The sequence below is a fragment of the Sinohyriopsis cumingii genome, chromosome 5, assembly GCF_028554795.1.
Source record: "Sinohyriopsis cumingii isolate HCF-2022 chromosome 5, ASM2855479v2, whole genome shotgun sequence".
NCBI classification, from domain to species: domain Eukaryota; kingdom Metazoa; phylum Mollusca; class Bivalvia; order Unionida; family Unionidae; genus Sinohyriopsis; species Sinohyriopsis cumingii.
Window position 1 is genome coordinate 45,303,854 of NC_142965.1, and position 17,175 is coordinate 45,321,028.

A 17,175-nucleotide genomic window follows, 5' to 3' on the forward strand; every position below is an offset into this window, starting at 1 on the left:
AATTGCAATGTAGATTGCGAAGAAGACCACCCAAGGAACATTTGCTCAATTCACATTTTAGTAATGAACAGTATGGAATATCTGCAGCAATATTGAAAGATGCCATTATTTGGAAACAACAGATCCCATTCTAACTCAGTCTGGTAATACAATACAGCAGAGCTGCCTGCCAACCCTAACAAGACCTTCAGTAAAGCAGTTGATTTTTCTCTGTGCTGTGACAGTTTTCTGAAAGGTCTAACAAAATATCATGTAATGCTATTTTAAGTATGTAAACATACATTTAAAAGTCCATGAGTGTGATTCAAGACTCGTGTAATGATGGTAAACATTGTGTTAAAATCAAAAGTTATTTGAGTTTACTTTAACCCTATGGTACTCAATGGCTTCTTGATATCACTCAGCTTGACAAAATCCTTCAAAAAATGCCTTGGCAACAGTGATCATATATCCTGGAATGTGATATATTCAAATCAACACAAGACGTCTACTAATAGTAACTGTAACCCTTCCTCCTTTTTCCCTTTCCTTTTTGGGAGAAACTTTTCTTGCTGTCTAACAAATTCAAATAATGCAGAAAAATTCTAAATCAAATTATGGTAAGATTACAAGCTGCCAGGTTTTATTTTCAGTCTTTTGGGGGAAATTTTAAATATTTGGCAGGTTCAATTATAGGCAAGAACGGGGGCTCTAAGCTAATAATATGCTCTGACAAATAGAAAATCTGCCCAAAAAAAAGGAATTTAACCTTCCATCTGTTTATTTTCATGATTTCAATCTATAAAATTAGTCATTCAGACATGAATTCCATGAAGACCTTGTTTTCAGTTACAGAGGGTCCTTGACAGTGTTGTATGTACTATAGATACTTCAAAATATGCAGAATTAAATTTAAAAAAAGTTCAGTCATATCGCTACAATGTCTGCACTGTGGCAGTTTATAGTGATGTCTAGCACTGGGGCATCATGCTGCAGACATGTAGCATGATATCCTGCCCAGTCACATTATCCTTACACCAGGCCAACCAGTCCTAACACTAACCTCTTAAATTAAAAATGCTGAGTGCCAAGCGAGGCAGATGTTAGTACCATTTTTATGTCTTTTCATTTATGCTTCAAATCTAGAAACTGCAGATGATCCATAGCAAAGGAATTTCCTAATGTACACAAATTTCATTTCTCAAGGCTTACAATAAAATCTTCTGTCTTATACTCATGCTGGTTTTAAACTGTGCATTTTTAAAGCAGTGGATATTTTAATTTATTTCTACTGACATCAAAACAACCAATGCAAACTCACAGAATGGAAAAATGCTTAAATCTCAATTTCAGACAACAGTTGTACAGAGAAATGTATTCTGGCTACAAGATATGTTTTATTGCAGGCTTTAGCTTGGCCATAAAATCTGCCAGTAACAATCATGACCACGGTGTCTTTGTATCATATGAGCTTCACCAAACATTGACCATCATTTATATTTCAAATCCAAGAGGTGATCCAACAAAATCAGGGAAATGCTGTATGCAAGGATAACTTAAAACTGATTTCAGTCCAGTACAACTGTAAACGACAAGATCATACTGACCTACCTGAATTCAAAGTCCACTTCCACAAAATCCTGCAAAAATACAGATATAAAAGGAAAACTGAAAATTGTACTTACATGACTCAGATTCTTTTCCTAAACTTGAAACATAGTTAGATGGGAACATTCCAACTTGGCCATTAAATTCTCCTTGCCACCAGTCAGCATCCTCTTTACTGATTACATTTATCACAGCATCTTTTGGGAATGTTAACTCATCTTCATTCTGAGCACCGTATGGGTACAGGGCTATTACATGATCCACTGAAATGGAAAAATCAATCAAGAGTGTGGACTGAAGGAATTAATAATTTGAAAGAACAAAATGTGGACTGAAGTAATGAATAATTCAAAAGAATAAGATGTGAATTGAATGAATGAATTTTAAAAAAAGAAAATTTCAAATTGTGGTATAGCAGGATAAGAAAGGTATGTAAGTAAATTTTAAATTAATTGTTCAGGACTATTATAAAATATTTATCAGTGTCCCAATTAGTCTGAACATATTCATCATAACAAATCTGACAGCAGTGGCAGATATGGGTCTGTGCATTTTGCAGTTGGACTAAGTGAGTATATACAGTATCACCTTGATTATATTTGTACTTTTACAGATATATTGTGATAGGTCATGGCACGGTATCACAATATATCTGTAAAAGTAAAATATGACAGTATGATAGATGACTGTAAGCATCTGTTGTTGATAAACTTAGTACAAATCAGTGTGCAATACAGCAGAAACTGACCCAGTTTTGTCAGATCCATGTAGCAACTTTTATTATGGATCTGTTTCAAAAGTTTCGTAACTATGACAGTATGATATGAGATAAACCACACACTCTGCAGACTACTGTGGCAAAATTTCACCACTGATCTGCTGAAACTATGAGTGATGCCCAAATTTGAAACATAAAGACTCACCCAAGTTCATATATTTTTCATAAAAATTAAATGGTGTTATATTCCCACTATATATAAAGCCATTAAGTTTAACCTACATTAAAGACTCAAATATAAACATCAAACACCTCAATATATGATTTCTTATATGTACTGCAATTTAAATGTAGGTTAAAATATTGCACTGATTAAAACTCTAATATGTATTGAAAAAAGAAAAATTTATCAATCGAGATGCTATTTTCTGAAAACCAGGAACACAATGCCCCACAACAGTGTCTATAAAAGTACCTTAAATGACTCCATGGAACACAATGCCCCACAACAGTGTCTATAAAACTACCTTAAAAATGACTCCATGGAACACAATGTCCCACAACAGTGTCTATAAAACTACCTTAAATGCAAAGCTTAATTAGTAGTGAGAACCATCACAAATATCTGCATTTTATTTTAACCTCCCTTAATTGGTGCTGGTGGAAACAAATGGACAGACAGATGCAGTGCCATGACCTATCACAACATATCTGTAAAAGTACAAATATAATCAAGGTGATACTGTATATACTCACTTAGTCCAACTGCAAAATGCACAGACCCATATCTGCCACTGCATAATGCACCAGCAGATCTGGGTCTTTGCAGTTTGTTAGAAGTAATCAGTTGAACAAACAACATAGACCTTGATCTGCAGCCTTATGCAACAGCTGCCCAAAATGTTTTGTTTGCAGTTTGACTTGACTTATAAGCAAGAATATACAGCATATGTGAACATACAGATGGACAGACAAGAGTAACAAGTAACACTCTACCACCATCATAAAAGGGCATAAAGAGATCCAGCATTTCCTAGGAAGTGTGACAATAAAGAGGTGTCCATTTTGAGATAGTATGACATTTACCTTACATTCAGATTTACTCACCATACTTTGTGGCCAAATTTCTACTGGATGGTGGTCGAGCAGGAGCTGGGGAAGGGGCTAAACCCCCTCCACTACTGGGCTGTAATTAGATATGAAATAATGCAAGTTTTGAAACTGCAAAAGAATTTGGGTCAAGAAGTTCACTATATCGTTATACTATAGCAGATTTAACCACTTTTTACAACTTTAGCTCAATTCAATAATATGCTTTATATTTATTGAGTAACTAAGTATATTATTGTCTTTGTCTTAGTTTTCAGACACCTTCAATATTTTTGTCAAAAGAAATGCTGAGTTTTCTGATATTTGCTGTCAGTATATATTTTTTAAACTGTAATTTTTGGACACTTGTATAATGTATTTAAAGAAGAAAGATAATCTCAATTTAATACAGACCCCAGGATTAGAAAACTAAAATGATAGTACATGCAGCCAATAAAATACCACTGAAAGTTGCCATTTTAAAATTATCAACCATAGTTTTACAAGATCATTTTGTGTAAAAATGTATGAAAATCATGATTTTTTAAGACTGAATCATAAAATACCTATTGTTTTCAAGTTAAAATTGATGACTGGCTAGATAAAAGAACAATATGTAATATCTGTGTTATGAAGATCTGTTTTGTAATTAAAGGTTTTCCTTGTGAAAAAGTACAAAATGAACAACAAAAAAGGGAAAAACTGTTATAAGAGGTATGCATAGACCTTTATTCATAACAGCATTTAAATAGATGTTCAAAAGCATTTGAATCTGTCCAATGTCCCATCTCGTTTGAATCTGTCCAATGTCCCATCTCAAGACTCTTTAAGATAAGTCACATAGCTGCTACCCAACTAAGTCATGAAATGTCTCATGGAAAGAATAATGAATTTATTTGCCCTTCGAGCTAAAATATGTTGTGAATCAAAAACAGAGATCAATTTTTTTTTAACAGTTACCTGTGCATGATAATTGGAATTTTTTAATTATTCTAAATCAATTAAAGAAAAGAAACTAATTTTAAAAATCTTTAAGCAACATAATGTCAGACCTTCAATAATAGCTCTAAGAATCATTTCAAAATACAATTTTCATTTTTAACTGAGCAATGATTGGAATAAATTTAAGTAGTAGATTAACTGGTGAAATATATACAGATAAACCTGCTGAGAGAAACATTACTTACAACTAGTGCTGGCGACATCCCTCTGCTGGAGTCTGGTGTAGATCTAGCACTACCAGAACTTAGAAGTTTTACATAATTAGCAGGGAACCAACCTATCTGTCTCTTCTGACCACGCGCCTGCAATTGTAAATATAGACGTAATGGAGTGTGAAGGATTAAATTGGCAGTTTGGTGACATTTCAGAATCAATTAAAATCTATTTTATTCACAAATGTTTAAAGATGAACAGGCATTATATCAATATGGAGTAGTCAACATACTGAATAAATTTATTTCATGAAAGCTGGAATTTCACTGGGGAAATTCTATTAAAGTTTAACTTATGAAGTTTGCTTGACTTCATATGTTGCAATATTAATTTTTCATTCTCATCTTCAAAATCTGGGGAAATCCACAAGACTAAATAAATAATAATAATGGGTCATAAAATAGTTTATCACCTGTTGCATACAAAAAACCTTGAGCATAATCTATTTTTATCTAACCTTAGAAAGAGTTCCACTCATGAGTTCAAATAGCTCTATTACTTTAAAATATCAAAATTTAATTTAATGTTGGACAAACTCAATAGCTTTTTGTATACAAAATTATTCAGACTGTTTATAATATGACTATGGGGGCAAGAGGTGTTTCCCTTTAAGGTTTTTGCTTGAACAATGGTGGTTTTGCATCACTTACAAACACTATTGCTTGCAAAGCATTTATTTTTGAAGACTGATATAGTCTTGGCCAGAGATATGCAAAAATTGTTTAACTATTAATTTTTCCAAAACATCCCAGAATTTTTCAAAATTCAATTTTTATTTAATAAAGGAAAAGTGGAAGAAATCTTCCATGAGTTCTGGGATTTTTGTATCTGAGCAAAGTGAACCTGCCAGAATAGTTAAATGCCAACAAGAAAATATCGCAATCAGGTTATCATGTAGAAGGGAACCTGAAGTGTGCTAATGCTAGTTTGGCATTATAAACTAAAATAAATTTAGGATGCAAGCCTATTAGCAGCCTGAAGTGTGCTAATGCTAGTTTGGCACTATAAACTAAAATAAATTTAAGATGCAAGCCTATTAGCAACCTGAAGTGTGCTAATGCTAGTTTGGCACTATAAACTAAAATAAATTTAAGATGTAAGCCTATTAGCAAGCTCATAGTTGGTAAAGTGTACAAAATGTGTTCATGCCACCCACGAGTTACAATCAAAGATAATAATAATTTTCATTTTAGCTCAAACCCATTCTACCTGAAAGATGTAAAAATCAAAACCCAAAGTTTGATATGAACCATTCCAAGCAGAAAGGTTGTAACAGACTTATAAAATAAATAAGCAATCGCTGAAAATAAGTGATGTTCTACATCCAAAAACAATTTCCAGGTATTCAAGATAAGAATAGTTGTTCTTTTAACTGCTCAGTGTTGAAACCATGTATGACATTCTTCAGCAATAACAAAATGTTCAAATTAGTTGCTGTGGTAGTCATACTGGCTGAATGATTGGCACCTGCTTCATTCAGGACCAACTAGGCATCATAATATTGGTCAAAACCCCATATAACCATCCTTTAAGGAGAGGATCATTACATGTCAGATGTCAGAGCAACACCATTTTTAAGATGTCTTCTAGTGAAAACCACATGTTGATGTTACTTTCCATTTTAGAAATGGCTGCCATGGTGGCCATACTAGATATCCGATATCAACAAGGACCAACTAGACATCATAAGAAGTCCTCTGGTGAAAGCACAATGTCAATATGACCAGCCATCTAAGAGAAGAAGCCATAAGTTGATTTTCCAGATGGCTGTTTTGGTGACCATACTGGACGTCAGATTGACAACATTTTCATTTATGACCAACTAGACATCATCAAAAGTATTCTAGTGAAAATGCTATGTTAATATCAGTTTTTGTACAAAAGGAATATCAATAACAAGATGGCCCTTGTGGTGGTCATGTTGGAAATAAAATCACCACCAGTTTCATTTAGAACCAACTGGACATCATATGAAGTCTTCATTGAAAACACCATGTTGATATCACCATCCAATCAGATGGAGTAGTAATAACAGGAATTTCAAGACTGTTCACACAATGGCCATAATGAACATCATAATGGCACCATTTTCATTTAGCACCAATCAGACGACAGAAAAGTCTTTTAGTGAAAACCTTATTTCAATATGATCATCCAATCAGGAAGAATAGGAACATAAACAAATTTTATGCCAGTAATAAAATGGACAAAAACCCATCCTATGAAAAGAAAAGCTATCCGTATCAACAGTCACAAGCAGAAGCTTGTAATAAGCATTTGACTTAATTTATCAGATGAAATATCACAAATAAATGGTTGCAAGTGGCAGAAAGGCTTATAACATAACTGACCAGATGATGACATAAAACATGACATCTTGCAATTTGAAATAAATGTTTTCAATAAATCAGATAATGAACATAAAGAAGAAAATAAAACAGAAGAAGCTTTATGAGCCTTACTTTAAGTAAATATTTTTGCAAAACTGGATTATAATGATCTAAGAATAAAATCTGATAACTTCACCAATAAGGACATTTATGCTTCGGATGGCTTATATGACCATTTTGCATTTTTAAAATCTGGGACATATAATAACCTGCAGTTCCCCTTCCCACCATCCACTGGGACTTTTCTTGCGGACTTGTAACAGTTGACCAGGCTGGAGGGACAACTGACCGGTCCCAGTAGCTGTGTAGGATGCTATTACTGTGGCTATTTCTGAAACAAAATCAAGTGTCAAAATAGTTTTAACTGTCTCAAAAAACCATCTCTTCTGCCAACTAGAATCCTTTCAGTACAGCTGGTCTCATTGCAGGTAATAACATTTTATAAAATATAGATAATCTGTGCATGAAAACAGGTAGTCTTTCATGACATATAATCTTAAAAATTGTGATCTTTTAACACATACTGACTTGTTAGAGTATTTGTTATAAATTAATAAGGATGTGCTGTGAACTGTCACAGAGAAAATGAATAATACTCTAACATGTATTATTTATTTATTTTTTACAAAGAACGTATGAAACATTTCTTAATACCAATACACATTTTGCTTTGAATAAACTACACATGTTTTGCTATGGGCACCATCTGATTTTAAACTAATTCATTACCTCTATGACTCATGAACTGTACCACTCAAGTTTTGCAAAACCATTTAGCTCCATGCTAACTGTGAAACAACAAGTGCCTGCAGACAAAGTCATCTGTGATAACAGTTACAATGAACATCAAATTAACAAACGCATGCCACTTCTCTCAATTTATAATGTGCATATGTTTAAAGACTGAATTATCTTTTGTCATTTGAAATTTGGTTGAAATTTGTTTTACTATCAACAGCGATTAAATGGTAAGGGAATTTACATCACTGTTTACAGAACTTCACTAGAGACAAAGGAAAGAACTAATCAAATTCAAATAAAGATTGGAAATACTAAGGAATTAGTATAATAAAAATTAATGTTAGTCTAATGCTTTTCTTTTGTGGCAGCTATATTATAAATGAAAGGAATTGTATTTGTTTTTTCTATTTCATCCTTGGAAGGTACATTGCACTGAACTTCTGGAGATAAAAACAACAAACTGATAACAACATGATTAAATGATTATAATAGGCTTGTTACATCTGAATTATACTCTAACATTTGATACCTGGCTTCTTCAATGTGCTTGTTGTTCCAAGAGCCTTCATCTGAAAAGGAAGAAAAACACTGCATTCACTCTGATAGTTTAGCTTTATCCAGATAGTTTTGAAGGTTCAACTGTCACAATATAACATACTATGAATTCAATTATCTTTACAGGTGTTCATTTCTGTGTGTAAAAAATGACATTTTTATCTGCACTTCAACTTGTGGTTAAGGCCTACTTTTGGTGGAGAGGTGTAATTATTGTATCCTCCAAGACACGATGACAAATCAATTTCCATGACTCTGTGGTCATTAATACCCAAGAAATTTTCCTAAATGCAGAACTTCAACAAAATCTCTGATGTGTGAAATCTAAATCAAACTGACCTACTTCTTGTGAAAGGTCAACCATCAATTTCATTGTAACTGAAGGAATTAAAATGATTTCTTCACAATAACATTAACTCCATACTGCACATACCCTGACCAATCTGTGGGGATGGCTTGCATTTGGTGTAAGGAAGAGGCCTGATGATTTTATGATTAAAAGACCAAAGGTCATTATCATTGTACATCACAGGCTTGAACCAATAGGTTAATGATGACTAGTGCCTAGAAGGGTCCACAAGTCAAAATCACTGTGACTCCAAGAAGAAAAATAGTTTCTGCAGAAAATATTTATTTATCAAACATGTACCTTCACCTGAAAAAATAAAAGGTCACTGTGACTAAAGAAAAAATTATTGTTGCATAAAAGCATTATTTTCTGGACCGTATGCCTTGACCAAAGTTTGTGAGGGCTTGTACTTGAAGTATTTTTGGGGTCAAATGGTCAGAGATCAGGGTATGATTTTAACTGAAAGAAAAAATGGTTTTGCAGAATAGATTTTGTTCTATAACAAGCTCCTTTACCAAACTTTGTAGTTAGGGTGGGCATATAATGTGTCATGCACAGTACTCTAGTTTTACTTTCTTTGTTTATACTTTAGTAATGTGGTCAGTTTCTGAAATACTTGATATATGGGTACATCTTGCTGGGCAAAATACCATGGAACAAAATAATACAAATCCTCACCCCATGGGATTACCCATGGAGCAGAATAATACAAATCCTCACACAATGGGATGACCCGTGGAGCAGAATAATACCAATACAATTAAAAGTTCATACTGAAGCCATATTCCAAATCTGAAGAGCATGGGATAAAATGCAGGGTTCGAAACTAATGTACGTCCATTAGTCCGCGACTAATAGTTTTCCTCACGGAATAATAAATATTTTCCAATACAAGTCCGCCTGACTAATAAAAAATGAATGCATGTAATTATTTTAAAGTTTGCTTTCCTGATATTTTTAATGAATTTCATAACAGAAATGCTGGCAAATAACTTGCTATTTTTAGTTATTGAATTTGTTGTAACTCCTGTATGTAAATCGAGATCACCTAGGCGCTTTATATTAAGCATTACAAATGGTGTGCAAAGTGTTATTGTCACACTGACCAGGATCATAGTTAAACAAAGAAAGCAAAGAGAACAATGTGGCGATTTGTACAAGGTGTGGAAAATCCGGCCAAAAGGCTGAAGACTGACAATAATGAGGACAAAAGGGAACGCGACAAACAGTATGATAAAGAAAGTAGGAACCGAACTTTTCTAGAGAAGTGGAAATGCAGTGTGTATAATATGAATCTTTATTGTTGTGTTACGTACATGTATTTTGAGGACTAATGGATTTTGCTGCGGACTAGTATGACTTTTGTCCTGTTAGTCCGCTTGACTAGTTAATAAAAAAGTTAGTTTCGAACCCTGAAATGGTATGGAAAGAAAATTTAAGTAAAAAATATTGAGGTTGATTATTTTAGGGTGTGGACAGACAGAAATACTTAAGGATGCCAAACTGATCACTATGTCAAGCTACTGCCAAAGTGGGCCAAACAAAAATGAGTTACCTGCAAAAAATAGTGAATTCATAGTAAGTTTTTACTTTCAAATAGAATGAATGCATTTGATACAATTTCATTTTCTGTAGTAAATACATGACATATACATTTTTCCTGTGTTCTGATGATGACTTCTGATGTTCAATTAGCAGATAAACAGTATCTCAATAAAAATACAATATAAAGAGGATTATTATAATTCTATATTTTAAATATTAATGGGTATCAAGAATCATGATAGTTTTCAAATGGAGTAAGAGTAAAAAGATGAAGATAATGAGAAATATTATATAACAGGAAGCAGTTTACATTTATGATAATTATGTCTCATCTTAATAATATGCTGGGTCTCATAATGATGCAAAAATAGTATGGAATATATCAAGAACATTTTGCTTACAGAGTGCAATAAAACTGACAATAAATGAAATGTTAAAATAAAATATATTCTGTTTGTTAAGTACATAAAAAGTGTTAGAAGTTAGCATCTAAAGCATGCAAGTGAATTTATACACACACAGTAACAAAGTCTATGCATATGACCAATTAATTTGTTGTGATATTACTTTGACCCTACTAGATAAATCTGAAAAACATTTTGCTATTGTTTGCAATCCCAATTTAAAATAATTAGAACTTAGGCCCTATAATTAAGCATCAAAAATGTGTAATAATTGGCCTGAATACAAGCTTTAAAAGCCTTGGAGTTCTTCTTGACTAGAAAAATATGCCGATAAATTAATATTGGTCATATCTATAGATGAGATAGGCAAAAGAAGATTAGTACACACGGATGACTGTGCATCTATCTCAACTGAATCTAAATCATCTCTGATGTCCAAAGTCTTTGACCCGAAGCCACTAAAAGCTGCAGCAACCTCTGCCCCCAGACTAGCTTCTGATGGATCATCAAATATGCTCATAGCCCAGTTACGGACACTGTCTTCCAACCCTGCTTCCTTTGAAAGGCTGGCTGATGGTGTTTTAGTGTTAATACCATTGTCTAATAGGGGTTGAGGACCTTCCAAAGGTGATGCAATAATAAAGTTATCATCTTTAAAGATTCCTTCATACAAATCTAATTTGTCATCCCCAAAGGATGCATCTTTTGTTTGTACAGACAAGCTTGTCTGCACAGTTTCATAGGTTTCATAGGTTTCATACAGGTCATCTTCATTATCAGCTAATTCTAGTTTTGAACTTCTTTCTGCCAAATTGCTTGCCATATTAGCAGGATCAGTTACATTCAGACCAGAAGACTTCACATTCGTAAGTGCTGAAAAAGATACATTTGAACCAGAATCTGTTTTCTGTGTGCCAAGGTCAAAGAGGTCAGCAGCATTTGCCGTGGCCGATGTTAAAGCCTTAGGAAACATTTCATTACTATATTTTGACTTAAGAACATCATCAAGCGTATCATATAAGTGATCTTCATCATCATCACCAAAGTTATCTTTGGAAAAGGGATCTTCATTAGAGAATGGGTCCTCTTTAGAAAAGGGGTCATCGTCAAGGGTACCCCAATTTAAGCCACTTCCTACAGAATCTAGCTGAGAAAATGCGGATTCCAAGCTTGTCCTGAGGGAGGATTCAACCGTGCTATCAAAGGATGCTGCTGATGATACCTGCTTTAGCTACAGAAATAAACAGGAGAAACATGTAAATGAGAGAACATGCATTATACATACAAAAACAAAAACAGAACAAAGCAAAAACAGCCACTCCCATCAAATAAACTCATTGCTACAAGGCAAGAAGAAGAAATTTCATGCCACTATATGAAAACAAAATTAAAGAAAGCAACAGACACTGAACTATATGTAACTCTACAGGGATTCAGCTATTCTATACTCGAGTGTTCAATAATGGTACCCTTTCTGAAAATATGGTTCCTTGCTTAACGTTATCATCTTCTAAAATTAAATTCTTCTGTTTGCAAAAAGTTTCAATCTTTTGATGCAGGAGACCTAAAATTAAATTTTCTGTTAATCATCATAACCTGCTGAAATGTGATTTATATTTGTGCAATTAACAAACAAATGTGAACTAAGCTTTGTGCCTACTTATCAGGATCTATACCGCTTGGTTTAAGCCACTATGTATATTTCAACAAGATCTAATATGTAAATAAAAAAGCAAAATACTTCCACAAATTAAAACTTACCACTGCAACAATAATTATAATTTTGAAAACTCCAATATTTTCAATTTTTAAAATGAATGTCAATTTCAGTTAGAACTAGAATTTATATCAGTCAAGGTCGGACATTGAAATTTCTGCACAGCACAAATGTGCCATTTTATGAAGTTATTATTGACACTTTTATGTTTGGTACCTTGGATAAAACTGGTACAATATTACACTTTTACTACCTCATCCTCAGGGGCCTTGAGTGGCCGAGTGGTCTAAAGTGCTGTCCATTACGGATCACTGTCATCTCACCTCTGCCTGCGTGGATTCGAGTCTCAGATTCAGCCAATGTGGGTATGTGAGAAAGCTTGCCAGAAGCTTCTCGTGGGTCAGTGGTTCTTTTTGTGGGGTTTTCCCTGGTTCTTCCTCCACCATTAATAATGGCCACCATATATAGCCTATCATGTGCTGAAAAATGGCGTCAAACCCTACAACAACAACCTCATCCTCAATATCAATGAAAACAGTTATACCCTTAATACCTTGCAGAAAATTACCCACAATGACTTGCAATAATGGCAGATTTGTACAGGAATTTCCACATCTACCACGACCTGTTATAAATTATACTTCTAACTGAAAGCAATATTCATTTACCATCTCAAAAGAACTTAACTCTGGTGTTTTCAAGGTCTGAAGTTATTCAATTTGTTGAAATATTTTTCAGAAAACTGGAAGAGAATACCTATTGGATTACGCTGAAATACACTTTAGTAGAACATACAGAGTCCTTTATCTGCTGGCACGACATGCCATCAGTAGATCAGAGTCTATACTGTAACAGTTTAATACAGACTGTGAAACATTTATTTACCAAAAAAATGCAATTTAAATACATTTCTCCAGCATCTCTAATGCATTTCAAATGCATCTTAAATACATTTCAGATTCATTCCAAATGCATTTCAGATTCATTCCAAATTCAGATTCATTCCAAATGCATTTCAGATTCATTCCACATTCAGATTCATTCCAAATGCATTTCAGATTCATTCCAAATGCATTTCAGATTCATTCCAAATTCAAATTCATTCCAAATGCATTTCAGATTCATTCCAAATTCAGATTCATTCCTAATGCATTTCAGATTCATTCCAAATGCATTTCAGATTCATTCCAAATTCAGATTCATTCCAAATGCATTTCAGATTCATTCCAAATTCAGATTCATTTCAAATGCATTTCAGATTCATTCCAAATGCATTTCTCCAGCATTTGCACTTTAAGATAAAGTCTCATAATTTATCATCTCAGCATTTACTTTTTATGTATTACTCTTGCATCTGTGTTTAAGTCTGAATCTCTCAGTGTATCATTTATTATCTCAGCATTTACTTTTTATGTATTACTCTTGCATCTGTGTTTAAGTTTGAATCTCTCAGTGCATCATTTATCATCTCAGCATTTACTTTTTATGTATTACTCTTGCATCTGTGTTTAAGTTTGAATCTCTCAGTGTATCATTTATCATCTCAGCATTTACGTTTTATGTATTACTCTTGCATCTGTGTTTAAGTTTGAATCTCTCAGTGTATCATTTATCATCTCAGCATTTACTTTTTATGTATTACTCTTGCATCTGTGTTTAAGTTTGAATCTTTCAGTGTATCATTTATCATCTCATCATTTACTTTTTATGTATTACTCTTGCATCTGTGTTTAAGTTTGAATCTCTCAGTGTATCATTTATCATCTCATCATTTACTTTTTATGTATTACTCTTGCATCTGTGTTTAAGTTTGAATCTCTCAGTGTATCATTTATCACCTCATCATTTACTTTTTATGTATTACTCTTGCATCTGTGTTTAAGTTTGAATCTCTCAGTGTATCATTTATCACCTCAGCATTTCCTTTTTATGTATTACTCTTGCATCTGTGTTTAAGTTTGAATCTCTCAGTGCATCATTTATCATCTCAGCATTTACTTTTTATTACTCTAGTGTTTAAGTTGAATCTCTCAGTGTATCATTTATTATCTCATCATTCATTTATTTTGTGCTTTCACTGAAGCTTCAGTCTCATTCTTTATTTTCTCATTGTTTATCATTTATTCATTTCTTTAGTGTCTGCTTATAATCTTGTCATTTACAATTTATTCATTTCTTTAGTGATTGCACTGAAGCTAGAGTCTCATTCTTTATTACTTCTTCATTCACAATTTAAGCATTTCTCTACAGTTTGTACTGAATCAAGAATCTCATCATTTATTATCTCATTGTTTATCATTCAATCATTTCTTTAGTGTTTACTTTTTAACTACAACTTCATAGATTCTTTATCATCTCAAGATTATCCACACATCTCTTTTTTATGTCATGTGTTTTATAATCAACATTTGTGTATGAGTACAAAGAATACAAGAATTTTGAGAGTACAGGAAAGAACGTTATTTTTCTGATGGACAGACAATTGTCTAAAATTCTACTTTTTTCTGCATTTAAATCATTTTTTTACATATACAATAAAACAAATTGCATATGTGCTTTATACTTATGTATTTATTGGTAGTGAATGTTTTCTGTGGTTTATTTTGGTGGGAGAGAGGGAATGCATAAAAGACAGACAGGGTTATAAATGACTTTAAGGTTTCATTTTTTTAAAGTCCGAAAATACATGCATTTTGTGTAATTTGACAATTTATTAGAGAAAACATATACATCACCAAATTATTTCAGTGTTACTGACACATTATGAATATGAATAACGAAAATGGTGAAAAAAATGGATCATGCAGGTGAAGCCAAAAAATAATATAAATGAGACATGTAGTTTCCAAAAAGAGGCATTCCTTGAAACCCAATGTAACCCACAACCATGCACTGATGCATGCAACCTGCCAAAACATTTACATCAAACTTAAGCACAAAAGTTTACCACTGGTGATAAGGCCACCATCAAAGTGATACCCATGTCTCACCATACTAATACAGGGGAGACAATAATGTGTGCCTGACCTTACAAATAAGTCAGTGTAAACAGCTGGTATAAAAATTTATTTTTGTAAATAAAAAGAGAGGATAGAGACTTGAAAGTTCATTTGCACTCACCTACAACTACAATGAATGTTTCATATTATCTACTCATAACTGAGAAGTACTACATGCTTTTTGTATATGCACAGTAAAATTAACACATTGTAGGGATTCACAAATCCACTTGCTCAACTCCTGCGACAAGCTCATATTTGCTTAGGGCCAGCTAAAGTTTGCTAGGCATCTGCCAGTGGGCACATCACCCAAAAAATTTAGTGATACAAAATACAAATACTTTACTGAATATTTGTGGTCTGGGTAAAATGCATAAAACACTAGTAGCTCTGTGTGAGCTATTTTGCCAGCAAGATGTCATGTTCAGTTCCTAATTACTAAGTATTCCAAAAGGTTTTGCTATAAAGTTCCTTTAACTGGTTACCAATTTTGATTTGTGTGGTCCACCTGAGAAAACTAGCTCAATTACAATGATTTATCACCTGATGCACCAAAGCTGTATAGATAATGGCAGTTGTTTAAACAAAAACGCTGTAACAACAAAGATTTAAAGAAAAATGATAATCACATGTCATTCATTATCAGTAAATAACAAAGGGCTAAGAAAGGCACCAAGTCATAAAGGCATAATCACACCTCATTCATAACTGTTATGTTAGAATGGGTACTGCTGGTTCAATGCAATTATAAGATAAAAACAAACATGTTTTTGTCTTGTACTTTTTTGACTATTAATTTAGAAATATCCATTAACTATTGTTTTATACCTGTATGTTGACTAACTGAATACAGCCTGAAGTAAATCTCTCTCATATTCATACTGGACTCTGACTTGTAAAAGTGGCTGGAAATTTTCCAGTCAGAAAAAGAGAAAATGTCTCTTTAGATACGAAGCTACAAATAATAGATGAAGTGAAGCAGGTCACCTGTGAAACATTATAGACAATCTTTACTGTATATGAAGGAAATGATTAAATTTTACTGGTGTTTTTATTAGTTTTGCTCACTATGGTTTGTTTCATCATTTATAGCTTATCATTTATCATTTACAGCTGACTTAGCTTTTTTGTTTATTTAATTTTCACTCTTGCACTTGTTTGTCTGCATTCACTCCACATTATTCATCATTCATTTACTGTTCATTTTCCATTTGCTCATCATTACATTTGCATTTCAAAGGAGTACATAAATGTTTCTTGGTTGGGAACATGATACACACAAAGACAAATGTGGGATATACACACTGGTTCACAAGAAAGAATAATCAAGCCCTTCTCAGTGTTTCAATAATGCAAAATTCCTACATTAGAGAATGAAGATGCCTTTCCTAAATTTCTTGCTTTAATCCCTGTTAAGTGGAAATGACTCAAGTCTCTGCCCTTAAAGATATGCTGCATATCTTAACACAGTAATATAACTAGGTAGTAAAGACTACCTAATAATTTCTTTTGCACTCAATTACTGCTTCATATTTATAATAAAATTATTCAATTATTTATGCCAGCAGACTCTGATGTATTCAACAGTTTTGAAATGGCATGGTAGCATGGCCAAATGTTCAGACTGGTTAAATATATTAATTTTAAGATATGGTTTTAAAGTCTAAAAATATAACAAAACCAATCTATATTTCCAACACTGATGTGCCAAACCTAAACAAAAAGTTCTGCTGAATAATCCATGTTTGTCATGAAGGAAAATTAAAGACTGTGTTCTTAAAAGTCTGAATCCAAAAAGGTTCCAAAATTGTTATAATGGAATGAAAGTCTAATCAGGTCATCTGCATGTGCACTTTAATATAGCTA

The 17,175-nt window shown here is 33.1% G+C and overlaps 1 protein-coding gene across 3 annotated transcripts in view; it reads right to left on the reverse strand.

The window, feature by feature from the left end:
• The window catches only part of LOC149799063 (intersectin-1-like), a 224,540-nt gene that overhangs the window by 99,929 nt on the left and 107,436 nt on the right, over window positions 1–17,175 (reverse strand). For all 3 annotated transcript variants that reach the window (XM_089958036.1, XM_089958037.1, XM_089958035.1), the window contains exons 28-32: window positions 8,270–8,309; window positions 7,209–7,330; window positions 4,582–4,698; window positions 3,413–3,491; window positions 1,665–1,850 (exon numbers count right to left, since the gene is read on the reverse strand). In XM_089958036.1, coding sequence (XP_089814162.1) covers window positions 1,665–1,850; window positions 3,413–3,491; window positions 4,582–4,698; window positions 7,209–7,330; window positions 8,270–8,309 — 544 coding nt within the window. The remainder of the gene's footprint in view (window positions 1–1,664; window positions 1,851–3,412; window positions 3,492–4,581; window positions 4,699–7,208; window positions 7,331–8,269; window positions 8,310–17,175) is intronic.